Below are 27819 nucleotides of genomic sequence, written 5' to 3'. Positions count from 1 at the left end.
TTGACCCCCAGAAATCCCCGCTGTGCTCCCAGGGCCACCCGTCCCGACACAGACCTGTAATAACATTTTGATTTTATTAAAGTTCATCCAAAAACACAACAATAAATAAAAGAAAACGCCAAAACCTGCTGCATATGGTACAGGATGAGAGCGAGGGGACCGCCGCGGTGACGGTCGCACCTCAGTGCTCTGCTAAACGCTGACTACCCCCAAGAGGGGGCAGGGACAGCGAGGTGACACGCTGAAGGTGCAACTCCACGTCCCCGAACCGGACCCTTATGGAAACGACGAGTAAAAATAGCACCACCGGCTGAGCCAGCGCGGGGTGGGACGGCATCAGCTCCGGCGGACGTCACCTCGACGCAGGCACCGTCCTGGGGCGGGGATGGGCGCCTGCGGGCGGTGGCCGAGGCCGGGCCACAGGGCTGCCGCTAGTTGCGGCGGTACAGGCGATCCCGGGTGGCCACGCTGACCTTCTGCTGGTAGTCCTCCATCTTGTCATGCAGCTTCTGATAGAGCTGGGCGAGGGGCAGAGCAGGCTTCAGAGACAAGGGCTGTCACCCTGTCCCACTCCGTCCCGCGCCCCGTTCCCGCTTTCCCTCCGCTGGGGCAGGAGCAGGCCCTCCCACAGGGCGCCTGCCATCACCGTTCCTTTCCCCGGGGGCAGCTGTACCTACCACGACGTTGTAGTGGTTGGCGGTGCTCTCCCGCAGCGCCTGGAGCAGCTGGTCGATGGCGGTGTAGGGCAGCCACACCATGGGGGCCGTGGCGGACAGCGGGAACTGGGGAGGGGAGATGAACCCTTGTGCCGTGCTCGTGGCAAACGCTCCTCACCGCAGCCACGGCGAGGAAGAGCTCCCAACCGCCGCGTCCCAACACCTGCCCGTCCCACTAAGAGGTCCCCTCTCCTCCAGGGCGAGTTATCCGCACCCATTTCTCCTGGAAGCACCATCACACGCAAGTCGTGGGCACGATACCCAAACCCCAAGTGGGATCTGCCCCGAGGAACAGCCCACGCACCCCAGCGCTGCAGGTGAGCTCACCTCGATGCCAAAATACTGGTGCCCTTTGCCCAGAACAGCATCTACGTACTCCAGGACCAGATCCACAGCCTCCTCCAGCAGATCGTAATTCAGATAGAGACGCAGCAGCTCGGCAGCATCCACTTTCTACGAGCAGAGAGGGAAACGTCAAGCCCAGGGAACGCTGCTGGGAGCCACCGCAATGCCGAGAGGAACCTGCTCCGAGGCTCAGCAACAGGCACAAAGCATCCGGCATGAGTTCCCGGAGCTGGGAAGGGGAAGGTGGGGCAAAGCTTGCAACGAGGAGGTGCCCGGTGAAGCGAAGGTGATCCGGCAGCCCTGGGACAGCTGGGGTTTTTTTTTTTGGCCAGCAGGCAGTACGCGCTGAGCGGTCACCCTCTCCCCGTTCCCACCTTGTAGCTGTTGATGAGCCAGTTGGGCAGAGGTATCCCGTGTGCCAAGAGCTTGTTGATGACGCAACGATGGTACAGGCTGTTCTGGGACGGGTAATGCTCCAAATAGGACGACAGCAACCGCCAGGCTTCATCTGTGGCGCTGCAAGGCAATATTTCCCCTTGGAACCCGTGCCAGCAGCCCCTGCTGCTGTCTGCCAGGCCACAGCGTGCTCCAGGGAACCCGTCCCACCGCCCGGGTTCAATGCGTGTGCTCGAGGCCCAGCAAAGCGGGGTGTGCTGCGTACAGCAGGCTGGGGAGAGCGCGGTGACAGCACGGAAGCACGGCTCTCCCCATGTCCCAGTCCTGCAGGTTTGTTTTAAGGGGTTTTTATGAACCTCCGGATTCCTGCAAGGCTTTTTGTCTCTGGAAATGATCCACCCTCGTAAAGAGCGGCTCTGCTCTTCTCCCCCACGGACAAGGACCCACCTGGACTCCTTGGTGGTAACCAGCGCCGAGAGCTGGTTCGCTGCCAGCCAGTCCCAGGCCTCCGCCTGCGCCGCCTCCCCTCCCAGCTGCAGCTTGATGCACCTGGAAGACAGAGCAGCACAAAGATGGGTGCTGTCAGAGCCCGGCCCTTTCACCCTGCCTTGCCACGGCTGCCAGCATCAAAGCCAGCCCTTGCAGGTCTATTCCCAAGCAACAGCAACGAATTAGCTGGCTTGGCAGGAAGAGAAGGCTATTACAGTGATTTCTAAGCTGCCCTAAGAGCTGGAGAGGAATTAATAACGACTCTGATGTTAGCAAGCTTGGGTAAGAGATGCCCTCTGTGCATCCAAGCCGCAGGAACAGGTTGCAGCAGAGCTCCTGAACAACTCTGCAGGCACAGTGCGTCTTCTGGAGACACAGAGAGGCCAAGGAGAAGAGGAATCCTGGGGTCAGAGATGAGCCATGAGAGCACAGAAGCCAGACAGAAGAGCAAGTGCTCTTTGAGAGCCACTCAGCCTCTCAGATGCCAGCTCTCTCCCCCGAGGTCACGGGGAAATCTCTCCCCTCCATGACCTGCTCAGCAAGGCTCCCTTATTTTTCTTTTTCAGGTCTGAAGAGCAAGTTCCACCCTCAAAACCACAAAGCCAGCTGCTGCTGAGGCTGTACGCAGCGTTAACAGCCATGGCAAGCAGACAGGTCAGGACAGCGCTGGCTTCTGACCCTGGGGAACTGCGAGCTGTGCCCTGCCAAGCGTCACGCAGCGCACGTCTCTCCAGCCACGCGTTACCCGAGGCAGGGAGGAGAAGCTCGCCACCTACTTGAAAGTGAGTCCCTCAAAGATGGGCGTCAAGGGCAGCTTGAACGTTTGGCACAGAGTGACGGCGGTGTCGAAGAGGCCAGCCCGGACCAGGAGAGCAAGCGTTTCCTCGGGCGTAGAGTTGCCTGCAGGGAAGGAGGACCAGGTAAGCGCCTCTCACAGTGCTTACTGGGGCCTAACCCTGCACAATTCAGAGAGAATGACTTCTCTTCACCGACCCATGGAGTTGTCCCTGATCATGCACCAGCTGGGGAGGGGACACAGGCAGGAACATACGGCCCGTAGCCAAATGCTGCCGCTGTTTAGGTGAGTAGGGAGGGGACAGCATTGCTGCTGGCGCAGCAGGCCTGTATCCAAGTGAACAAGGCATCAGCTCAGCTCCGCCAGTGCAGGCAGGAGGGGCAGCGGCAGGAGGTGAGATGAAACTGTGGCACTCGGCTCCCTGCATCTCCAGTTTGCCCTCAAACCAGCTGTTCAATCCTTTCCCTGCAATCCCTTACTGGGAAGTCATCTCCTCCTGGTACTTAAAGGAGGAAAATGTGTACGTGTTGCATAACTCGTATCAGAGAGCAGCAGAACATTCTTAAAGGGTCAGGGTGGGGGAGTCGCAGCTTTCTGCTCCCCAGCGAGGAACAACTTTGACAAGCTAACACCGTGTCGTGAAGCAGGATTGCCCAGGACAATAATTTACGTCTCGCAGCAAGTGTTTTGTTTTAGAGCTTTCTAATTCTACTTCATCTGGGGGCAATTTCCAGCAAGATTTCACGCTGTGGAGGCGAATTGAATGGTCCCTGCCAGCTCCTGGCTTTGTCTCTGGGTCAGAACAAAATTGCTGCTTCCTCAGCGGAGCTACAACTGAAAGTGCTGTAACTAGCACAAACCTCAAGGGAAGCGAGAGGTGGCCACGCCGCATCCCTCTTACCTGCCACAGCCGCTGTTGACAGGTCATGCTGTACCAGAGTCAGCCGGATCCGGGCCAACACACACTCCCTCTCCAAATCCTCCAGCTCCAGGATCTCGATTTGGTGAGTTGCTGCGAGGGATGGACACGAAGGGCTCTCAGCATTTTAAAAAGGGCTCCTGGGGCACCGTGCAAAATGTCTACACCCCTCTGCCATCCTAAAAGGAGTCGTACCACAGAAAGCACCAAAGGAGGGGTCAGGTTTTGCTGCCCCTTCCTTGCTACCTTGAACCGTGCCTATCTCCTTGAGACAAACCTTCCATTCCTCCTCCATTAGAGATGTTCCCTAATGTTTGGTAACAGCTGCTGCTGTGACCGCCAAGCACATGCTACAAAAGAGCTCATTCAGAAATAACTGTTTTAAAAATAAATGCCTGACCTTATATTTTTCTACCATCATGCTGAGGATTACGAGTCTAAGCTGACCCCACCATCCGGTGCTTTGGTAGACACAGAGCGGAGACGTTACCAGCACAGACTCACTATGTCAGCAGGGTTTCCAAGAGCACAAACAAAAGTCATGAACAACTAGAAACTGCCTCACAAAGGCTTTTTTTTTTTTTTAATTACAAGTTATTTCCACTGAAAGCAAAAGCGCTGACAAGACATCAAACTGCAGAGGAGTGCGCGCATATCGCAACTGAAAGACACTAACACCGGAAGAGTTAACTAGCTTAAAATCCCCCCAATTATTGATCTGACGGAGGTGAGAGCTGCCCTGAGCCATCTCCCAGCTCACATGGGAGCAGCAGAGCTCCGAGGCCGGGGGAAAGGCTGTGGGGACACAACAGTCGGAGGAAGCACCAGGACCGGGCACTTACTTGGAACAGCCGTGCACTCCCCGTCGTGGCTTCTCTTCGGCGATGCTCCAGGGCGTTCATACTTTCAGGAAAAAGCAGAAAGAGGGTTTATGCCCACCTGGTTTCCAAAAAAACCCAAAAACCCGACACAGCCCCAGCTCTCCATTTCAAGCCTTGATTTGAATCAGAAAAGCCATACCACCACTTGGCAGGTCAGGTTACATTTATCTCTGGCTATCAGAAACACAGCACAGCATTAGCTGATCAGGCTACGGTCACCACCTCCCCGCAAACAGATGTGAAACACAAACCACGTTACAGTAATTCTCTTTTTGACTGGTATTCCGGCTGTTCAGATTCCCCACAAAGATTTGCTCTGTCTTCAACAAAACCCGATATATTCCCACATACATACGCCAGCCCCCTCCTGAAATTTGTCCTGCTTCCATCCTGCTCCAAAAAGGGGCAACGACACGAGGGCGAGGGATAGGACCGATGTCGGAAAGGATTTTGGAAGCTCCTTCCCTAACGTACAGCTGTAAGCGTCCCCCCCGAGTCAGTAGCTCAGGTCAGAGGCTCCGTAGCAAGCTCAGCATTTCCTACCACAGCTCCAGAAGCTGGCTGCACTATCCAGGCATACTCCGGGCGGATCAACCGTAAGCAGTTAATAGCGGCGAGGAAACAGTTTCCCTGTTTCTGGAGCCCTCGGAGCGTCCGCACCTCCCTGCCCAGGCGCATGCCGTATTCGAACATCACTGTTCCAGCTGAGGGAAAGGGAATAATACATCAGCCAAGACCCAGGACAGGCCACCCCGCAGGGATAGGGCAAGCAGTGTCCCAGGCAGGCAGGCTGTTACGCTACAACGTGCCCACGCCGAGCTTTACCCTTGCGGTAGTTGTGGCGGTAGATGTGGAAAGCGTACAGGAGCTCGTAGTAATTGTGGGTCATCAGGTCCACCGCTCGAGCGTGAGATTCGATGATCCCCACGACCTGCGGCACACAGAGGCTCAAATGGGTTGAAAATCCCTTTAGAGAGAGCAGTTGTGCCTCCCATCCTCCCAGCACAGGCCGATTACCTCGTTATGGAGGTTCACGTAGGGGAACTCCACCAGGTCCTGGAGCTGGGAACGCTCGCAGAGAACCACCACTAGCTGGCGCAGACAGTCCAGCTGCCTGCGGAGAGAGAAGCTCATTCTGGAGCAGCGGGAACAAACCCATCTCCAGGGTGCAGGCTTTAAGACATGAACACGTGACAAGCTCCACAGCAGGTTTTTTTCTGGCTTAGAACCAAGAAGTCCCTTCGGACTTCTCCTGTGCTGGAAACAAAGGTCCTGGACAGCAGAGATCCTCCTCTCTGCAAGGGTCTCTCAGGAGGGCAGTCTCCCTCCCTCAACCCTATTGGGTAAGATTTTCTTCAGCCTCAATTAAAACACATTCCTCCTTCTCCTTTGAGCGTCCATTCCAGCCGTTCCTGCTCATCACATCCTCCTCTGCTAGGGTGAAGCTTCCTCTGCCCAGATCACTTCCCAGAAGGTACTCAAACTGAAATTCAACCCCAAGTCTTTATTAAACTAAACTGACTGGACTCCTAAAGCTTCGCAAAATACAACACCGCGTGCAATTCTGCAGCCATTTTTTTGGCTCTTCCCTGAATCAGCTTCATTTCCTTCCCACCGTTTCCTCTTTGGAGGTAGTGCTGATCCCAACTGTTCTTACAAAAAATGAAGTGTGCCTTTTGAAACACACCTTCACACAAGCTAAACCAGAACCTCTTAACACAGCAGCCATGTCCTACCCTAAAGGGCAATTTTCCTTTCCGTTTGATGGTACGTGGACCTCTGAGACAAGCGAGCATAAAGGCATAAAACTGTCACCTACCTGCTTGGATCTGGGTTTTGCGTTAAGGCTACATATGCTTCATTGTTGTGTCCCAAATCCAAATGATGTTTGAAGATGCACGTCCTCAAAGTAGCCTGAAAACACCAAAGAGCACAAACCAGCATGTTTTGAGTTATACATCTAAAAAACAAAGTCCCATCTAAGCTCCCTGAAGAAACATCTTGATGGAAAAGGAGCGACCTGTACCTGGCTTCTCCAGTCATCTGCCGATTCCATGATAGCCAGAGTAGCCAGCTGGATGACCAGCTCCGGTAAACCAACCATGTCCAACAAGCGCAGAACCTGGAGAAGACAATACTCTAGCACTGGCTGCAGCAGTGCTGAAGAACGGGTCGGGTTGGTGAGGGGTTTTTGTTTGTTTGTTTTTAAGAGCTACTCCTGCCCCTGCTAAGCAGAAGAGCAGTCAAACGATTTTGCTGATGTTTCTAAGCAATTAGACATTTTAAAAAGGAAAGATTTTGGTAAGTCGCAGAGATCTGAATCAGATCCCAGCACAACAGGTCCAGGCTACGGCTTTTCTGGAGGATTCATCTCTGCACATGTGTTTTCTGAAACATTTTAGCATTGACAGTTACAGTAAACCCCTGCCACAGAGATCCTGTCCTCAAGCACGCACGCAGCTGTATTAGAGAGAGAGAAGTTCCCTCTCCAAGGGCACCTGACAATCCTTCTGTTTTCTGCATTTTCAAATCAGGGAATCTCTTACAATAAACTGTGGTCCAAGCTTGCAGCTTGTCCAAACTATGATATTATGCAAGCAGAAAGATCCTATCTCGATTTAAAGACATTAATTTTAATTTGCCTCAAAGCTTAATAACCTTCCCCTTAAGCAGCATCTTACATCTAGCCTGGACATGTCTGGCTTCTGCCTCCAGCAGCTGGATACCACCCTGCCTTTTTCTGCTGGATAACGAAGTCCTCTGCTATTAGGAGACTAATAGGTGGAAAGTACCTAGCTGTCACACTCTAGTCACCTCATCATCACCCCCGCAAAGAAAGTAAACAGACTACACTGAGGTTTCACCTCCCCAAAACCAGTATGTTTCCCGAGTCTCAAAGTCAGGGACCAAGCGGGAATTCTCTCTCCAAGCAGTGTCTGCATGGAATGATTTGGTGCCAATTTACTTGGTCAGGACCACGTACGCTGGGGCAGCTCAGCCCTACCTTGTTGTAGTACTGCAGGCGCGGAGTGGAGACCATCTCACCCTCCTCAGGTTGGATCAGCCTGTCCAAGAACTCTTCTCTTCCCACCTCTGACGCAGCTTGGCAGAAACAGTCCAAAGCCTAGAAGCAGACCAGAAAACAGTTTCTGTGTGCCCCTTGGGGGATCGATCCAGCCTGCTGTACTGGTGAGAGGATAGCACCGCTCATTCCAGCTCCAGTGTGTGAGACCTGCTGGCCCCAAACTAACGAGAACTTCCCCAAGGACAGATCCCACCGTCCCCCTCCAATCCCATTTTTTGCCCGAAGGAGGCAGAGCTCGAGATGGATGTTTCCCGTCCTATACAGCAGAAACAAGGCTGGCCCTGCCCGTGCACTTCCACCTTCCCAAGGAAAAACATCCCAGATCCCAGAGGGAGGCAGTGCCAGGAGATGAGGGCCTTACCTTGTGCCCCTCACCCATGACGAGGTAGCACTGGCCCATCATGAAGCAGCAGGAGCCCATGTTCACGTGGCACCACGGCTGCAGCAGGCGAATGTATTCCTACAGGAGAGGAGGAACCGGAGTGTCAATTCAGGTCAGCACTCGCTTGTGACCTGCAGGCACCCAGTAGCACAGGAAAGGTTAGGTCTCTAACACTAAAGCGCTGTTTTGGTGGCCCTTTTAGCTGCAGTGCTCACAAAATTTCCCACTCTTCCAGCTTGAAGGCTGGTCTCCCCAGCCCCATGTCCTCTTGGTGCACAGATGGAGAGACATCCCCCCCCATGCTCCCGGGAAACAACCTGCTCTGAATAGCTCCAGTATCCGTAAGAAGTGCCTCAGAAACAGCACCCAACATCCCCCAAAATCAGACACGATGCTCTCTACAACCGCTGCAAACCTGAAGTAAGGAACCACAAAGGAAAGGTTACTCTGGCATGCACAGAGCCTGACCAGGAGCGCGCGTGTGTGAAGGCAGCGGGAGAAGAGGCACAGCAGGCATTAGAAAAGCAGCAGCAGGGCAGGAGAGGGAGAGCAGCCAAGGAAGACCATGGATTACAGCAACAAAGTGACAGGCATGGGGTGGAGCACTGATGGCACCAAGGACACAGGGCAAATAAAGCCACAACACAGATGCTGGCCAGGGCGAGAGGACACAACCTGGCCCCGTGCCTGCTCTGTCAGGATAATATAAGGGCTGCAAAGTGTCATCACCTATCAAGATGCGCCTAGGAGGCACGATGAAAACTCAAAAGCTGGCATCCCTCGTGCCTGGGAGAGTGGCGTATGCTCTTCATACTCGGAGAAGCAGAGATGTCCCACTAGCAGGGCTCTGGGACTCAGCAGGAAAGGAGGAGTAGAAGCCAGGACCTGGCGGTAAAGCCAAGGTCTCACCGGCCAACCTGCACCTTTGTGTGTGCGTAACCACACCAGCACACATGCCTCACCTACCCCAGCCACGGGTCCACTAAAAGCCACGTGGCGAGTCCTCTGAGCCCGGATTCACCACACAGATTAGCCAGCTACAACAGATAAATCCCCACTCCAGGCTTGCTCAACAGCTTGTCACACAGAAAAAGCAACAAGGAGAGGTTTGGCCCTCATCCCAGGCCAGTGCTTTGGTCACTAGACCTTCTCTGTGCCTGCCTGTTACTCGCAGGGTGCTTCCTGTATCTTCACCTCTATTTGGGTCACCGTGCTCACGCTCGCAGCAAATCTGGTGTTAGCTCCCTGAGGTCAATGCACTTAATCCAAGTTTACGTGACCGACTGGGATCAGTAAGCGTAACAGAAGGTAGCGGGGAGGAGGAAGAGCCCATTCCTGCAGAGATAAAAGTCTCTTGTATCTCCTCGAGGCGGGACACAAGCGAGGCGAAAGCAATGCAAGGAAATTCAAAGCGTGCTCGCGCCACGAGAGTGCACATATGCCAGGAGGCAGAACGATGCTGCCCAAAACCATCCTGGCATTTCCTGGCTCAAAAGCTCTGCAGATTTGACATTCTTCTCAGCAGCAACATGAGCACAAAAGAAGGCAATTCAGCCCCCAGGTGTAAGTGACTGTGAGAATAAAAGCTTCTGCTAAGCACAGAAAAAAACCCATGTCACTAATAACGGCCTGCCTAGCCCTGCATGCCTCGAGGAACAACATCAGCTGGGGAATGAAATGCATCACATGGCGCTGCAGACAAGAAATCGTGCAGTTCAGAACTGGAGCACAAGCAGCTACAACTACCAAGCCCCTGAAGAGCACGGGAAGAGACGATGGAGAAACAGTGGTCTGAAATACAGCAGTCTACAGAGACACCTGACAAAAAGTAGTTCACTCGCCCTGCTACCAGGATGCTGGGAGCGCAGCCGGGGAGGGAAAGATGACGGATGTTCCTTACACCTTTTTTTTTTTTTACTAGTAAAGACGTTTAAGAAATAGATGAGCCCTCCTGAAATGGTATGTCTGCTGCTGGGTTGAAGACAGCCTTCTGAACCCCCAGTTCCGCGGGCAATCTGTTTGCAACGGCCCCGCGGAAAAGGCTACGGGTGCATCAGCTAACAAGCTACCGCATTACGGGCTTGCTGTGATATTTAAACAAGCTCCGCAAAGACGTTTCTTGCGCGCAGTATCACGCTGTCAGACGAGCCCTGAGAGACTGAACTCCTCCATGAAAAGGGTATATAATAATCCTGAGCACTTATGCCTGGATTTTCTCGAAAACAGATACGAGGAAATGTGTAAGACTGCCGTCTTGAATCATGCCTCAACAAACTCTCTGTGGCATTTTCTAGGTAGGAGATATTTAGCAAAAAGCCCTTCTGTTAGCAAAGGTCGAGGCGGACACTCATGGAACGAGAGGGATGCAAGGGGAAGATGGAAGATATTTGCTACCTTACAGTTTGTTCACTGTGCTGACACTGCAATAATTACAGGAGAGATTTCTAACAATTCTCCAAAAGAATCGTTCCTTTCAGTCCCTTTCATCTGCAGGACAAACTTCCAGCCTATCATCTCCAAAAGGGAGACGTGGGAGCAGAGCACGCTTGGGGAGATTAGCTCACGTCTGAGCTCAGAGAGCAGCGACTAGGGGAAAGCAGAACAAACTCCACCTGGAAAGAAGATTTTTTGGGTAGCTTTTTCTAAGCAAAGGTAAGGCGGTTGCACACGGAGCTCACCTTGCGTTACACCTCTGCATCGGCCAAATCACAGACCTGCACCCACACGCGGAAAGAGACTATTGCACTCGCTCTTGCTCTTCCCCTTTCAGCTCCTGCGAGAGAGCCGGCGCGAAGCACTCACCTGCAGTTGGGTGTACTGACAGCTCCCCATCAGGCACTCGGGGAAGAGGAAGCCAGGATTGCTGGGCCATCTGAGCAGAGGTTAAGGAACAGAGGACAATCCAGTCCGGAGAGCTCGGAGAACTAGTCTGAAACTCCGCACACCTCTGGTGCTCACTTTGTGGGGGGAAACGAGAGAAGATTAAGCTGCTCTTTATACAAGTCATTATTCTGTAATAAGATTTATCCATATTAGAACAAAACCATTAGTACATCTAATCCACAACTGCCCGAATCTCGTTACCCTTCCAAATCTGCCAGCATCACACCTCGCCAAGTCAAGTTGCTAGAGCTCAGGGGCTTAAAGTAAAAAACTCAAATCCCTTATTGTGCACCTAAACAGGATGGATTCTGTGAAATCTTAAAATACTCACAAATCCCATTAACACTAACAACAGTCACTTGTTCAGGAGACTTGTCTTCAAAATTTGGGTGTGGAAGACATTGATTTTGGAACCGTACAAGGCTCGGTGGTGGAAATGCACACCGCAGCCCACCACCCAAACCCCTCTGCTAACCTCAGCCCTCCTCCCGCAGTCCCACCGACGCTCCCAGCCTCACCGCTGGGACACGACACGCAGCCTCCGTGCGATCTTGCACGACTCGCCCAGGGGCTCTGGCACTGCCATGCTGCACAAAAACTTCCCCTTGGTTACAGCCGAGCGAGTGGTTTTACGGCCAAGGATACAGGAGCGGCAGAAAGTCAGCCACTATTGCGGTAATGAGATGGGGCCAGTTCAAACTTGTTTCAGCCAAAGAGGTGTTCGGTTGCAAGAAGAGTCGAGATATGATGTGCTTTCTGGCCACTTCCTGAAAGAACAGCTCCACAATTGTTTGAGGGCCGGATACTAAAAAATACAAGTTAAAGAAACACTGAGAAGAGGGCCTGCAGCAGAGATCCCAGGCTTTCTACACCGTGCTGTGCTCATCAGCCCAAACGTCAGGGATTAAGTCAGAGCGAAACAATAAGCACGTTCAATACTCGAACTTGTTGGTTTTGGATTTCTCTTGCTGTCTGGTTAAGTCAGAGGGAGTAGCAGGAGATCAAAGAGCCACATACTACAATGTTTATTAACTGCAACTCAATTAGACCACAAAAAATAAAGGGCCGCGCTCTCTCTCTAGCTGTGCTATTCACAACCCACCCGCAGCTTTCCAGTACGACCGAGTGTTTTGCAGGGCAGGGCTGAGGGAGTGCTGATTTGGCTATCTGGCTCTGCTCAAATGCCTCCCTCCCTCATTCCAGCACCCTAAGCACTCCAATCTCCCATTAGCTAACTGTTCTAACGCCTCTCCCCAAGCTGCCACCTCCTTTCTATCTTCCCCACGTTTCACATATTTTTCCTGAAGCACAGCGGCCAAACAGGACTTTCCTCATGAGCGGGCCAAGAAATAACCCACGACACTGGCACACACAAAGGATGTTTTCAATTTCGCTTTCATGCACTGACATTTACGTGGAGGGAACTGCCTCCTGAACCGAGACTTTCATTCAGGGAGAGTTCAGACTCTGAAGATCGCAGCCCGCTTACAAAGAGCACAGATGCCCCAGGCCTGACAGCAAGCAAAGGAAATTCTTCCCCAGCTCGCAGCCCTTCACACGTGGCACTGCTGCCTGTTTGTCACGGATTTTCTCAGCTCCCTCTGAAGCGTCTCAGCCTCGAAGTGCCACGCAGACTAGTCACAGCAGGCTCTTACCTGCACATTTTCTCCCCTACCCTGCTCAACACCTCCCTCTGTAACCACTTCAAGGTACGCATCCTCCTAATTATGTTGCCTTATGTCCTCCCACATTAGGATCTCTCCCCCAAGACAGTAACCCAAAGCATACGTCTTTGCAGCGAGACTTTTAAAACATGAACCAATTATCAGCTGCAATTTCCCCTCGAGACACTGGCTGTGAGCAACACTCAGGTCTGAACTGCAAAGTGTTGGAAGCACAAGTGTGTTTTGGGGAAGTATTTCTACATTCTTTCGCTTCCTCGAGCTGCTGCTCCTGCTCGCTGTGGAATAAAGGCTAACGAGCAGGGCAGACCTGGTCTGACCCAGTACAGCCACCACAATGTGCAGGAGCAAGAGATGAACTTGGCTGATCTTGCTGGGGCCAGAATTAATAACGTCTGGCTGAGCAAGGCCTTCCCATCCTTCTCAGGCTGAGAATAAGATCCACATCTCTGGTCCAAGTCCAATGCTACAAGATACTTTGTTGTTGTTGTTGTTTTTTGGTGGACAGCGTGATAAACATCTCCGCTTAAAGCAGGGTCATTCAATCAGACACTCCATTAACTCACTGCATAAAGCATTTCCCTTGGGTGGCAGAGACACAGAGTGTAAGAGGTATAAATAACAGAAACCGAGAGCTGATGAACTGCGGACACCTTACCTAGTCTATGGGGTGTTAGAGCAGTGGTGTCTGCTAACTCCAACACAGAGAGATGCTGCAGATTAGATTCCCTAGAGAAGAAAAAGCCATCAGTGAAGAGACAACAAAACGCCTCCTGCTTTAATTGTGCTCATTGTTCAACTCAAGTGACTCCTACTGCTGAAAAAGGCAACAGCGCACAGAACAGCGAGACCTCACACGGCAGAATTAGCACAAGGCAAAGAGTCAGCTCAAAGCATGGAAGGAAAAAAAAAAAAGCCACCCTCCCCAGCACAACCTGACCCCTAGAGTGATAGTCCCACTGCAACCACCAGCTTTTCATACCAGGAAGGGCATTTCAGGTGGATTTAGCAGGAACCTACAATCATTCAAAGTCAGAATGGGCAGAGTAGAGACTTACAGCGTGTCGACAGGGACGTCTGACGCCAAGCGCTGGCTCGCCCACCTGATCAGGTAGTAGGACAGCAGCAGGGGAGAGGTGCGGTGCAGCAGGTCCTGCTGAGACTGGAACAGCTGTCCCCCTCCCAAAACCACCTGCAAGCAAACCACAGGGGCTGACACACCGAGAGGCTGAGCGATGGCAGGACAAGGACAATCGATGAGGTCTCTATCAGGCCCAGCTCGTCCCTCCTGCCAGTGCCAAGGTGGGGAGTAGCCCAGCAGTTAACCCACCCAGAAGACCAGCAGGACTCTTGCACGTGCCAGAATAACCCAGGCACAAATTACAGCGTTGCCTCAGGACCAAGGGCTGAGTTAGCTGTTCTGGTGGCCCGGACCCCACGGGGAAAGTTTAACAAACAAAACTATGTGCGCTCTGAGCGTTTCTCTAGCCCACTAACACCAGCACCTCCAAAAAGGTGCTTTGCGCTGCTGCAAGAACAGCACTGAGAGTGAAATTGCGGCTCTGCCACCTCACGGCCCGGTCCTGCTGCCCAGGCATTGCATCTCTGCACGCTCCAGCCAAGAGCGGCACGGCTAGGTGACACGGGAAGAAAAGCAACCTGTGCTTGTGAAGGACACAAGCGCGTCGAGGTGGCAAAGCAGCAGTTCGTCGTCAAGCAAGCAGCAGGTCACATGCCTTGAGAGAGCCTGGCTCCAGAAGGGCACCTTGCAACGGGCTTTAAATGCTCCCAGGGCAACCTTATCCAGGAAGAAGGGGATTTATTTTCAACCAAGCAACTGCTGCAGCATTGTTTCCAGGTAAATAATGTTGGTTTAAACAACTCTCCTCTTGTCTGGGGGGCCTGTGCCACTCCCCTGCGTCCACCCAAACCATCAGCACCATCGCTCGTGCGGCCATGCAGCCAACGGGACAGACCCAGCCCAGCCCAGCCCCATGACCACACACACAGCTGCCATCACAGCGGCTGTTTGCACTGGCTGGAGCAGCCTTGCAGAGGCTGAAACCACGGCCTTTGGGTAAACACCGCTGCTGTGACGCAAAGGTGCTGCGCTGCCAGAGAACAAGGCTGCAATCATTTGCATGCCAGGCTGCACGGTGGTGTGGGAGGGATGGGGAATAGACGGGAGAACTGTACGTGCTTAGGCAGCGCCGTTTCAGACAGGAGGCTGGAAATGATGCCCTCCTCCCGCAAAGAGGGTTTTGTTTCCTGCTTCCTCAATGCTCTGCGTGGAAAGAGGGAGTTAGGGTGTGAGCACAGCGCACCACTGCTTTGCTTAGAACGACAAAAGCGGCTGGAGGAGAGAACAGGGCTTGTCCAAGCCTTGGGCTAGTTCAAACAGCCTCCAGTGTTTTATGGGAAGAGACAGAGCTCACAGTCTGGCACCAGCAGAACCCCAGATCCAAAAGTTCAAAGAGCGCAGCAGTAGCTTCAAGGGCTGTACTCACAGGATCTCCAAGCCGCAGCAACAGCTGTTGGAGGATCAACAGGTCCCGACAGATCAGGAAACGGATCGTGGCAATCTTACACACCCCCCAGCAAACCACGTTGACAGCGGTACCACTACCGTACAGCTGGGTGAGGTTCATGCGCATATTTAGATGATGAGCTGAAAGATAAAATCACTGAGATAAGGGGAGGAACTAGACGGACAAGAACACTTGCTGAGCCGCTGCTTTCCCAGCCCAAACGCACTGCCGTAGAGCTTTCACCTCTTTCCATGTCAGTGTCTGTCTCATAGTCCATCTCTCGGATGAGCACTCCGATGGCATGGATGGGGTTTCTGATCTCCTGCAGTTTGCTGTGTATATCCTCCATCACATTTTCCCTGGAAAGTAAAGATAATTAATAATAATATTAATACTAAGCCACACGAGGTTTAAACTCAAGAGGGCTCCCTCTCCTCCCTTAGTGCTCCTCTCTCAGCGTATCTGATCAGCTTGGACATTCTTGAAGGGAATCCTCTTCTGCCTTGGAGTTTTATTACAGTGCCTGCAGGGACCAGTCTATTTATTGCACTCCCCCAGGCTACCAGGAAATAACAGTCGGATAGCTGGCATTCCACAGGGGAATGATTTCAGGAGGTGAGCCCAGTAACCACACGGCTTCACCAAGGCTCTGACCTCTACCTAACGTCTGCTGGCACTTGCTTTCCACGCTGCAATGATCACCTAATAGAAACTTGTTTCTCTTCTGCTCTCTCTCATCTAAGAATCCCCAAAACATCTCTTCAGGAGGGCCCCAGGCTACAGCAAGAGGGTCCTGGATGGAAAACCCTGCTAACATCATCAGTACCCACAGCTCCCCGTCTCTGAGGAGACCTGGAAAAGTCTCCTGCAGCACAGGGAGAGTCCGCACATCCCAAACACATTTTGATGCCAAATCAAGGACGGCTCCAGGCAATCCCTGCTCAGCCATCCGGGCCTCCCTGCAGGGGAGCTTCTGCAGAAACATCTCCTTACGTGTCATTAGCTATCAAGTCCTCCAGGATCTGCTCTGCAGCCTTTTCTGGAGGCTGGAGGCGGAAGCAAGCCATTTCCATGATGAATGCCATTTCCATGGAAATTGATTCTCCGATCAGTTGAAGGCACTGGACAAGACAGACAACATCACGAGACATCTCCAAATCTGTAATGAAAGAATCTAACTGTATATTTACAAGAGATTTCAAAGCAAAGGTGGGAGGACCATTCAAAACCCAGTTAGTTCAGCTTCTATCAGCAAACTACTAGTAGCAGATTGGTCTCAGTCCCGCATGTCAAAGTGACCCTTCCCTGTTAACTACAAAGCCAAATTAATACTTAGGAGTTGACAAGGGAAAGATTTGGGCTTTACTATTTGAAAAGTAAAAAATACTGATGCAACAATAAAACAATGACATTCCCTGCAAGGAATTTTCTCCAGCCACAGGTTGAAAGGAAATAATCGGTGCAGCCTAAGAGCAAAAAAAAAAAAAACCAACCCAGAGCAAACGGTTTGGCTTAGCTCTACCGAGCGGAACACACTCTCTTCACAGCAGCTATCCGTTTGCAGCACCACCTCTCACAGCCGAGAGAGGATTTTCACATTCTTAGAAGTGATCTGAAAATCCAGTACCAAGGGGTTAAATCACTGCTTTGCAAGGCAATCCTTAATTTTAAAATTAAGTCACTTTTTTTTTTTTTTTGAGAAGTTTGAAACAGACAGGGCAGGAACTGCTAGCCTCCCAAACCCAGCCCAGGCCTCCAGCTTTCCTTCCCTCAGATCCAGAAATAGCTCAACCAAATGGATGACAGATTCTTCTTTATAAAAATATAAAAAAAAAAATCACTCGAGCATGAAAGTGGAGCTCAGGGAACATTTTCCACTGCCTTTTCCCTGTGAAACGTCATTCCACGACCAGCAAAGCATAGAGGGCACTGTGGCGACAATATTAATGACAACTTTTGCGCACACTGGTATTTACTTCCCAGAGACGAGAATAGGCACAGTCCCCCTCCACAGCTTACACAAAAACATTTGTATAAAAACTAAGTTTGCAGAACCGGGCAATTGAGCCCAGGGTGCTTAGAGGATCACAAGTTTCCTTCTCTTCTGTAATCTTTGAAGGGAGTTGTTTACTCCACTAGCAAGACACAGATTGGGGAATTTTATGAAACAGAACTGCTTGCACCGAATCAGAGTAGATCTTATGGCTCTCAACGGGGACAGCGAAGCCGAGCAAGCACCCAGCCGAGATAACGTTAAGCAGGGTTCGTATGGGGGAGTCACCCACGTGCGCAGAAACATGAGCCGCTGCATCCCGCTCTCTCCGCCAGGACTGGGGACCTGCCAGCACAAATTGAGCTCCAACCTGGCAGATCTGTCCCACAGAGAGCCGGCATGAAGAAGGCACCAGCTAACCGCAGCCTACACAGGTAGTTTGTAAGGCCACAAGGGCAAAGGATCCACCAACACAGGTCCTTGTCACCCAGCAACGCACAGCCTGAAATCTAAGGTTCTTCCTTTTTAAGTTATCCAAAATGAGTCACGGCAGATTTGCAGCCTTGACGCTATTTTATAATTCCTGGCTGAGCACGATGGCAGGTTTTACAAAATAAAACTCCCTACAAATGCGAAAATAAGAAAACTACCTCCACGTAGATAATTACGGAGTCAGGAGCACTTCAAGAGGCCGCTATGGAAACTCCCGCATCCCTCTGCCCAGAGCTTCCCTGACATGCAGCGTTTCAGCCTCCAACAATGAAAGAACTCCATGTCTCCTCACTTACCATCAAAGATGGCAGCGTCATCCTCAGTCAGGAGGTGCTCGTTAGAGAGGAGATAGAGATGGTCCACCAAGGAGCAGGGCATGAGGAAAGACAGGGAGCCCTAGAAACGTGAGGAGAAAAATCCTTCTTTGAGCTCTCCAAATCCACACCTCAGTCAGAAAAACTCCTCCCTGGAGATCACGGCTTCAGTTTTGCCGCAGTGGCCAAAGAGCTGCCGCCAATCAGCCTCACCTTCTTCAGCAGGCACATCATGTTGGTGTAGGGGTTCAAGTGCAGGGCCAGGGGCCGTGAGAGCGCTTCTTGGTACTGAAGGCAGCAAGCATAGAACTTGGACCAGAACTCCACCTGCAGCTGCCAAAACTCCTCTGGCGAGCACTCATATTCTGTCACGCTGCCCTGGAACTAGTGGGACCAAAACAAGACTTCAGGTTAATACAGGCAGGGAACCAGAGAGAAAAATTGTAGCGTTCACACTGCCGTCTTGTCTCTCATGACCAGTGTCATACCTTTACATGGTGAAGGTTTAGAAACACCAGTTACGGTCCTCATCCCCACCACCTTATCAACAAAATGTAAGGCTTTTTTCCCCCCACAGAAATGAATCACACCACAAACAGCAAGGGGAACAAACCCACAAGAACCATTTCTACACAACCTTAGATAAAGCAGCACCAATGATATCAAGGGCAGCACTGCAGATCTCTTTGAAAACCTCATGCATGAAGACTGCTATAGAGGATACAAACTGCCTTTTTTGGTGAAGTTTCTAGCAACAGTCTAAGCAGCCTCAAGGATGAACCGCAGGTGGAAGGACTGCTGCCTTAGAGAATCAGACATATCAGAGGGAAATCTGGAGAAGTAGGATAAAATGGGGGAAATTCAGATCCAAAAGGACAGCCAGTTGATCTTTCAGATAGGTCCCCTAAACAGATTATCTTCTGGTGTCCAAAATTATGAGCAACAGCCCTGCATGGCGGTGGCCAGCACCCATGCGCCGGGAGCCAAGAACGGGCACTGCGGGATGCGTGACCAGCAAAGCGTGTCCAGGGAACAGGGAGGAGAACACCAGGAAAGAAGAAAGGACTCCAAAAACAGAAGAGGGAATGGAAAAGCCAGGCAGGAAGGATGAAGATTTGTACTTTTTTAAAAAGTCACGTAACTCCTTTGGAAAGACAAAGGACAAAACAAGGCCTGGGGTCACTTTGCACCTCATTTAACTTCACCAAACCATCACAGTACTGAATACAATGGATGTAAGAAGAAAACATCATGTGGAAAAATAAAATAAATCTCACCTCGCTTTCCACGGCTAAGGTAACCTCCTTTTTTAACTCATCCCACGTCAGATCCATGTGTCTCTCAGTTCCTTGAGAAAAGATCTGAAGAGCAGCAGAGTAAACTTTTACTTTAAAGCAACAGAGCTGTCTCCCCAAGGTTCAAGCACCATTGAGTGACATAAAGCAAACATGAGAGCATCAGCCAGCACTTCTTGGGATGAAAGCATGAAGAAACATGACTGGCTGCTAAATGTGGGGTACACTGATGTACAGCCAGCTTCACGCTTTGTACGTTGCTATAGGCCTCTGTAATGTCACAGCACGAAGAATTAACACGGTCTGAGTTAGTGGAACTTTGGCTTTTCCATTTTTCCTGAAAAGGCACCGCATGTTGCCTTGCTCTGCCCTCCACAGCCCTGGAGGAGCCAGAACTGAGCAGGTATATTCTGAGAAACAGCACTACAGCGGGCTGAGTCTCTGTTCAACTGGCTAAAGCAGCGGGCAATGAACAGCAAGCTCAGCAACCTGCTATCCTAACGGAAAACATCTTCTGGAAACCACGTTCTGCCTCCCGCCATCAGGACACACAGGCTGAAGTACGGGACAACAGCCACTGACTTGGTTCAGTGACTGCTGACAGGTCTACAAACTATCACATGCAGACTGATGCCCGCCAAAAGCTCCAAGGAATCCCGCTGCCTCACATCTAAAAGGCCAGGAAGGAGGAGCTGAACAGAGAGAGCGCCAAATGCCCTCTCACTAACCTGTAAAGCCTTCTGGATAGCTGCATTTGTGAACCGGCCAGGCATGAAGAGATATTCCAGGTAGGTTTCCTGCAAAGAGAAAGAGACTGCAATTTAAGGAAACATACGCGTCAAGAGGAGGGCATTTAAGACACTGCTGCTGCTCTTCCCTCCCATTCTCAAGCTCATCCCCTGGATCTGTATTCCTTTCCAGCTTCAGTTCACACTCAGACCCTGCTCCAACCTCTCCCCTTCCAACCCCTTAGCAGTTCCCGAGATCAAACACTCCTTCCCGCACACTCCAGATCTTGTTTATTCACGTCTCAAGGTTCTCTCTTGACTGACTTGAAATTCCCCTCATCCCTCAGCTTCTGGTTTGATAACCACGCTTAGCGCTTTAATGCAGTGGTTATAGAGGCTAAGGCTCGTCCCCTTTCATTTGGAGTAATTTTAAGACTGTATCAATATAATTTGTACACTTGAATTGTCTTAATGTTCTCCTGGGCAGAGAAGCGTCATTACTTCTTGTTGCTATTTTATAGTCGGCTCACCCTGGGGTCCTGATCGTGTCGAACCGTCACTTCCTCCTCAGGCAGTGGCTGCACAAACACCTGGTTCCACTGGCCCGCAACATTTCTGGAAGAAAAATAAAACCAGAATCAGCTCTGCATTGCAGTGCTCCAACACAGCACACTGTGGAGCAGACACCTGAACCAAACCTGCCACATTTTCACCAGCAATCACAGACTTTAGAACAACTATGGCCCTTAGATCTGGTAACAGAGGAGCTTTCACTAGTGACAAGCGACAGGAGAACGTAACGGCAGCATTCCCAGCCCTGAGCTAACAGAACAGGTTGGATTCCTTAATTTATATTGACGTTCTCCCCATCACATGTGGTCACCAAACAACTCTTAGACCAACCAGCAGATTCTTCTGGCTAAACCTACACAATCACAGCATTTTTTTTTACCCAGAATTTAACTCCCTGGTTTGGTTATGCACCAAGCCTGCCCCCTCAGCTTTATAGAGCTGATGCTTTCACATCACTGGTCTCCTCAAAACACCCTTCTTGGAAGAGACCAGCTGGTTATGTTTTGAAGGAGCTGTCGGTGAAGTACAGCTCTCACAGCAGACTCCGCTCCTGGCAAGCCCGCCACTCGGCTTTTTACATTTTTCACATTCCTGCAGCTGAGCTGTCGCTTTACTATAAAGCAAAACAACAACAACAAAAAAAGAAATCCATGTAATCTGCACCGCAGGAAGACACAGTTATGCACGAGACACGAACACCGCAATAGGAAGAACTGGGTACCGCTGCATCTCTGCACACTTCAGTCAGCGAAGCATGGTAGGAGAAGAGTCGAGGAGCTCGATCGGTGCTTTTAACGAGCAGCATCTACCCCCACAAGGCTATCAACACTAACGATTCAGTGCAGAAACTCACTGCTCAAAGTTGATGTATTTCACAACAGTTTGGTTCTCCTCGTTGTGCCACAGCGCCCAGATCTCAGTCGAGGTTAAGGCAAAGTCAACGAGAGTCTCCTAGGAAAGAGAGTGCATGTTTACCTTCTTATCAAAAACTCAAGTAGAGCAGAGAGACGAGTGTAGTTAGCAGCAGCAAAACATTCCCTTGTATCATTTAACTATGCTTTGGTAAGAATCCTTTATTCAGAGTTAAATCCCCACAAGTCCAGGCCTCTGATCTCCCAGGAAGCAATCCTCCCTCTTGTCTCAGTGCCCTCTGGGGCAGCCGGGCCCCGGCACTCACCTGCGAGGAGAACAGGGAGGATATGTGGTCAAGGCTGTAGCGGTTGCTCTCAGTGCTCACCAGCTGGAAGACACAGAACTACAAACACACCTCGTAAGTCATTTGCTAAAGGACGGCTACGCTAATAACCAGCATGTCGTGGGGAAGCTCCTCTCTCCGGTCCCTCTCCTTGTTGGATGCTACAGTTACCAGATCCCTATGGGCTGAGGGCAGGAAGGCCGAGGTGATCACACCACGGACCCGAAAAGCCCTGAATCCTCAGGTCACTTGCTACAAACCAAGTTCTGCGTGTTCTCACCAGGGCAAGCAGAGCACTAGCGGGACAGCAGAAGTCACGATACTCGCTTCTACTTCGCATGTGAATCCCCCTGAGACCGGAAAGGGTAAGCTGTCCAACAGATGAGACTACTCTGTGCCGTCATTCCTGTCCTGCTAAATTTATTATTCACCGCAAGAAGCAGAAGTTCTACAGAAGTCAACATTTGGCAACGCACAACGATGCGTTCACACGGTCCCAGGAGCCCGACATAAATATACTATCAGTATTTCCACGCTTGTAGCTCCTTTTGGACCTTTCCTTTTCTCACAGCACATACGTGCTTTTGGGATCCTACCAGAACAGGAGGTGAACAAGTGAACTAGCACAGATCAGCTTAGTCACACAGGGAGTTCCACTCCCAAGGCAAGAGCACATGTATCTTGCAGCGCTTTGCAAATAAAACTGTTTGTTTATTCAGAAAGTACTGCTCTCTCCAGAGGGTCAGACGTGAAACTTTTCCCTATTTCTTGCCTTACAGACCCAAATCCAAGGGGGAACGATATATTTTCCGTGTAGCCCAAGAAAGACGCATTCAGAGCGAGGAAGGCCCGTCACTCCATACCTGCCCTCGCTTGGGTGCATGCATGTACACGCCGAGGTAAAGCCCCAGGGACTGGGAGAAGGCCAGTCGCAGTCGGTGCCCAGTCCCAGCCGCAAGCCGCAGGTCCCTGCTGACCGGCATGAACTCCAGCAGATCTGCAACCATCAGGCACATTTGATCCTACACGAAATAAAGGTATCAGGAAAGTAGCAGAAGACAAACTCAGGACTGAGAAACTGCCCTTCTCCCTCATCCTTCTGATCAGTCTGCCCAGATCTTCCCCTAAAAGATGTAAGCAAAGCATCCATACGTGTACCTGAACCACTGTTTAGCTTTCCCCATCTCACCTGTGCCCTCTCCCACCGAGCACACGGGCTTTCGGAGCCCAGGCACGTACGATAAACCTTCCCCTCCCTCCTGTAATGCACACACACATTCCAGCGCAGATGAGCCATGAAAGCAGTTGTGCTGGTCGATTAGCTTTGGCACTGATATTTGGAGCAAGTGGCATGCAGCGAGCAGAGGCTTTTATTAACTTCTTGTTGACAAGGAGCCATGTTACAAAGACGCTCTTATCGCTGCTAAAACATTAGAAAATCCATTTGGCGTGCCTCCTCAGCCCTTGAAACGCTCCTGCCTGTCTTCCTGAACACTCCAGTACATCTGTAAATAACCTAACTCTGCCTCTTACCCTACGTGCAAGGCTTTGCTGTACAGAAAACCCACGCGCTTTCCAAACGCAGCTACAAACACACGCCACAACAGTTCTCGCAAATCGCCCTGAATCCCAGCACGTAGAAGCTGCAGCCCCAATTTAATGGCAGATCAAATCTACGCCAACCACCCAGCCTTTGTTCCTTAAGCCTCAGACTATCGCCTGAGTGGTGACGGAAGACGCCGTTCCCCCGAATTCAGGCCTCGCTCACCTTATAGGACCACATCCGAAGTTTATGGTCCTGGCAGAGAGCAAAAAGAAAGGCATCGTGATCTAGGCAGTGGACAGAGAGGCTGATGGGCAGGTCCGATGGGCCACAGTCACCTCTGAAAATACAGAGTTCGTTTCAACAGCTTAAAAGAAAATCAAAGCTAGTGCATAGATCCGAGGCACAGGGTTTCTATCACGCTGCGTTTAAAAACAAATCAGCGGTGTGAGATCAGGAGGAGCGAGCAGCGTTGCAGGACGGTGTGGGCCCAACACAGCAGTAACACCCAGTTCTTCACCTGCTTTGGCAGAGCCAAAGCGCATCACCGGCTTTCCCAGCCCCAGCCTAGTGCTCGCAAAACGCGGGCAAAGGACCCAGAGGGAAGCAAGGATCCAACCAGCCCCAAGCAACGCACCACTGATGGTCAAAATCATTCAGGGTGTCAGGGGAACTTGCTCCCATTTCCAAGTAACAGGGCCTAGAATTTGGTTGTGCGCTCTAAGATACCGTAACGATTACGGTAATTAATTAATCCAACACCGAGCCCAGTCTGCAAACAGAGCGTCTGTGTCATCCGCACGTAACCTCTGCCAGTCAGGAATGAGCCTGACATTTCAGAACAAGGGCAAGAACATACAACTGTTGTAATCCTTAATCTGCGCTGGCCGTGAGCCACATCCTGGGCAAATCCTTTGAGGCCAATTACTAGATATAACATATTTGTAGACACAGACACACAGAATCAGCAGGAGCCCATTAAGATGAACTAATCCAGTGTTCAAGTCGCAACTTCCGCACTGTGATAGGTCCTGTGACCCAGTCAACTTTTTTGGCAGAGTATTTATAAACGCTGACTTGTCTGTCTTTGACTTCAGCTAGAAACTCTAGGTGAGAGAATCAAAAAGACAAAATTAATTCCACTAATTCGTCACCGGGCACTAACCTGATGGCAGTTGGCATCCAACCGGTAAGGAAACGCTGCATCACTGAGCTCTGTTTCAATTCCACAAGTGAAACCGTTCCTTGCAAAATAAAAGCGATATTAACAAATACATTGAGTACTCATTGACAAAATATTTACCGCCAACAGCAAGGGGCTTCGCAGGCACGATGTAAAAAAGCTTTTGGATGCGTGGAGTGGAATTTGTACGACACAGGCCAAAAATCCATCTCAAGCGAAGTTCAAAGTTAGGAGAGAGAATGCCACGCTGAGCGGTGTTTTGCGAGGAGGCAGCCTGTTCCCGCTCCTTACCAGGCGCGTCGTGAGGAGGCAGCTTAAGGACGAAGATCCCCCCCGAAGCAGAAGGCAGAGCGAAGAGAGCCTCCCCCTCGCTGCTGAGCCACGCCGCCGAGGCGACAGAGTTAGACGCCAGGCCAGGCACGCTGGGAATCACGTAGTAATTCGAAGGATCTCTGAAGTTGATTTTGCCAATATCTGTAAACACGGACTGCATTTGGCTCTCTGTTATCAGCTCCTGGAGGAGGGAAACGGCAGAGTACAAATCCTGAGCACACATACACGAGGCACGGAAAAAACAACCAGACACCTGTGGAACGGCAACTGCGATGCTGCTACTTGATAAAAAGGATTTTTCCAGTAAGAATTCTCATCACTCTCGCTCCTGTTTCCCTTACTGTTAACCCAGGACCACTGCTCTTTACGAGCAAATAGGAACAGGATTGCAAAACCTGCAATTTTCTCACAGAATGCTCGCTTTCTCCCCCCCCCCCTATATTGCAACACCCCCAAAGGAGTCCCGCAGTCCATCAGCTGCTTCAAGACAGCTCTTAGCCAAAATACTGGTAATGAGTCCCAAAACTGAGGAGAATCTGACAGGATCCAGAAACACCAGAGGGTTCCAGCCCAGGGTACAAATCCCCACCAGAGAAACAGATCGGTCGTGGTGCACGGACCCAGCTGGCAGGTAATTCTCACCAGTCACGGGAGAATAAGAGCAGCAAAAACTTGTGCATCAAGATCAAGATGGTTTAATAAGTGAAGGAAAGAAGAAAGTGAAGAAAATAAAACCAAACAAAGCGATGCCAAGGCAATCCCTCACCAGCCAGCCCCCAAGCAATGGTCCCGTGTCCCAATCCCCTCCGTGCCACCAGTGTCACAGCACAGGGACCGTCCCCTTGGCTGGGGTCAGCTGTCCCGGCTGTGTCCCTTCCCAGCCTCCTGCCCACCCCCAGCTGCTCGTTTGGGGACCAGAGCGAGAAACAGCGAAGCAGCGCATGGCTGCTTGATGAGGGAAGAGGAAAAGAAGAATAAAAGTGAGAAAACTTGGGCATTAAGATAAAAGAAAAATAATGGCTTAATAAGTGAGAGATGAGCAGAAGAAGAGAGAAGAAAACAAAACAAGGGACACAAAGGCTGGATAGACCGTCACCCAGACGGTTCCTGAGCAAAAGATGGCTAACCCACCTAAACCCCTCTTTTCTCTTTTATTGCTGAGCATGATTTTACACAGCAAAGAACACCCCTTTGGTTAGTTCTGGTCATCTCCCTGGTTGTGCCCCCTCCCAAACCACTGCACACCCCCAAATCTATTCACGTGGGGAGCAGAACGGGAAACAAAAAAGGCTGTGCAAGCACTGCTCAGCAAAAGCTAAATTATTAGTGTATTATCAACACTGTTTTTGTAACAAATCCAAAACACGGCACCACACAACTTACTACAATAAAAATTAACTCTGTCACGGCCAAAAGCTGTACGGGTGGGAAACAGCACTTTGTGCCCGTGCTGAGAAGCACTCCAAGGCCTTTGCTATTTTGCAATGCACTTAGCAGCTTGGCTGAGGGCTCTCGAGGGGCAAGACCGAAGCAAGTGACTGACCCAGGCAGGGAAAAGCCACCCCGTTACTCACACTGCGATACATGCGGGCGGGATGCGGCAGGAGCAGGCGATGTACCGTCTGCCCGGTGATCAGCAGGACGACCAAGTGATTCTGCACCTCGCAGAGGTGAACACCGCCCGGTAGTAACGGGCAACCCTGGATGTGGAGGCGTACGGCGTTGTTTAGCAGGTTAACGTCTAAAGATTCCTCCACCAACTCCACTGTGTCTCCCGACGTGGTCCTGAGGGAAGAAACCGGGGGAGGCGTGAGGATGGCGGGCACAAACAGGGGCGGAGAGGCGGGACAGAGCAGGGGACGATCAACCGGGCCCGGGGGTAGGCCCAGCCGCGGAGGGGGGGCCGGGAGCAGGCCCTAGGCCTGCTCCCGGCCCCCCCTCCGCGGCTGGGCCTACCCCCGGGCCCGCACTCACCAGCGCACGAAGCGATTCCTAGTAGCGGCGGCGAGCTGCGCGCTCTCCTGGTAGCAGAAACCACCCGCGCTATCTCCATAACGACCGACTGGGAGCGGAGCCGTCCCCGGTGGGGTAAAAACCACTTCCCGAGACCTTCGCGGTGGACCTCGAACAACCACGCTCAGCTCCAGACAGCTCCGCTCCGCTAAACCCGCCGCCATCTTGTCCACCGCCTTCCCGCCTCACCCGCGCGGGGCATCACGGGAAGGGAGGCGCGAAGGGTGATGGGAAGGGGGCGGGGCTATGGGGGAAGAGTGTTGCGGCGCCCCCTAGTGGGCGGGCGGGGGGGGGGAAGAGGTGGGGGGGGGGAGGGGGAGAGGGTTTGGGGAGGGGAGGGGGGGACATGGGGACAAGGGGACAGGGGAGAGGGTTTGGGGAGGGGACAGGGGACAGGGGAGAGGGTTTGGGGAGGGGACAGGGGGACATGGGGACAAGGGGAGGGGGGACAAGGGGACAGGGGGGAGGGTTTGGGGAGGGGACAGGGGAACAGGGGGACATGGGGACAAGGGGACAGGGGGATGGGGTCTGGGGAGGGGACGGGGGAGGGTTTGGGGAGGGGACAGGGGGACATGGGGACAAGGGGAGGGGGGACAAGGGGACAGGGGAGAGGGTTTGGGGAGGGGGGGACATGGGGACAAGGGGAGGGGGGGACAAGGGGACAGGGAGAGGGTTTGGGGAGGGGACAGGGGGACATGGGGACAAGGGGACAGGGGGATGGGGTCTGGGGACAGGGGAAGGGATTTGGGGAGGGGATGGGGGACATAAGGACATGGGGACAGGGGAGAGGGTTTGGGGAGGGGACAGGGAGGACAGGGGAGGGGGGACAAGGGGACAGGGGAGAGGGTTTGGGGAGGAGACATGGGGACAGGGGGACAGGGGGCCTGGGGACAAGAGGACAGGGGAGAGGGTTTGGGGAGGGGACCATGGGGACAGGGGGACAGGGGGTCTGGGGACAGGGGAAGGGATTTGGGGAGGGGACGGGGGACATGGGTACATAGGGACAGGGGGTCTGGGGACAGGGGAGAGGGTGTAGGGAGGGGACATGGGGACAG

The 27819-nt window shown here is 52.0% G+C and overlaps 1 protein-coding gene across 1 annotated transcript; it reads right to left on the bottom strand.

Annotated features, from left to right (window-relative positions):
• Positions 1-55: 55 nt before the first annotated feature.
• NUP160 (nucleoporin 160) lies at positions 56-26966 on the bottom strand. The gene is made up of 35 exons (XM_075755502.1): positions 26726-26966; positions 26326-26536; positions 24710-24932; positions 24401-24479; positions 23461-23575; positions 22556-22714; positions 21675-21752; positions 21351-21448; positions 20455-20539; positions 19925-19993; positions 19179-19262; positions 18115-18285; positions 17884-17983; positions 16096-16261; positions 15346-15461; positions 15082-15242; positions 13633-13766; positions 13233-13303; positions 11538-11697; positions 10812-10881; positions 7989-8087; positions 7547-7666; positions 6569-6664; positions 6362-6456; positions 5560-5656; positions 5368-5473; positions 5086-5246; positions 4504-4564; positions 3644-3754; positions 2723-2846; positions 1905-2006; positions 1436-1577; positions 1044-1169; positions 678-782; positions 56-518 (listed from the first exon to the last, which is right to left on the bottom strand). Exons 1-35 carry the CDS (start codon positions 26926-26928, stop codon positions 432-434), a joined length of 4185 nt encoding a protein of 1394 aa, XP_075611617.1. The 5' UTR covers positions 26929-26966; the 3' UTR covers positions 56-431.
• Between the last annotated feature and the right edge of the window lie 853 nt (positions 26967-27819).

Source organism: Balearica regulorum, chromosome 5, assembly GCF_011004875.1.
Source record: "Balearica regulorum gibbericeps isolate bBalReg1 chromosome 5, bBalReg1.pri, whole genome shotgun sequence".
In the NCBI taxonomy this organism is placed as follows: domain Eukaryota; kingdom Metazoa; phylum Chordata; class Aves; order Gruiformes; family Gruidae; genus Balearica; species Balearica regulorum.
Note: the sequence above shows the minus strand (reverse complement) of the source record. Positions and strands in the feature narration are given on the sequence as shown.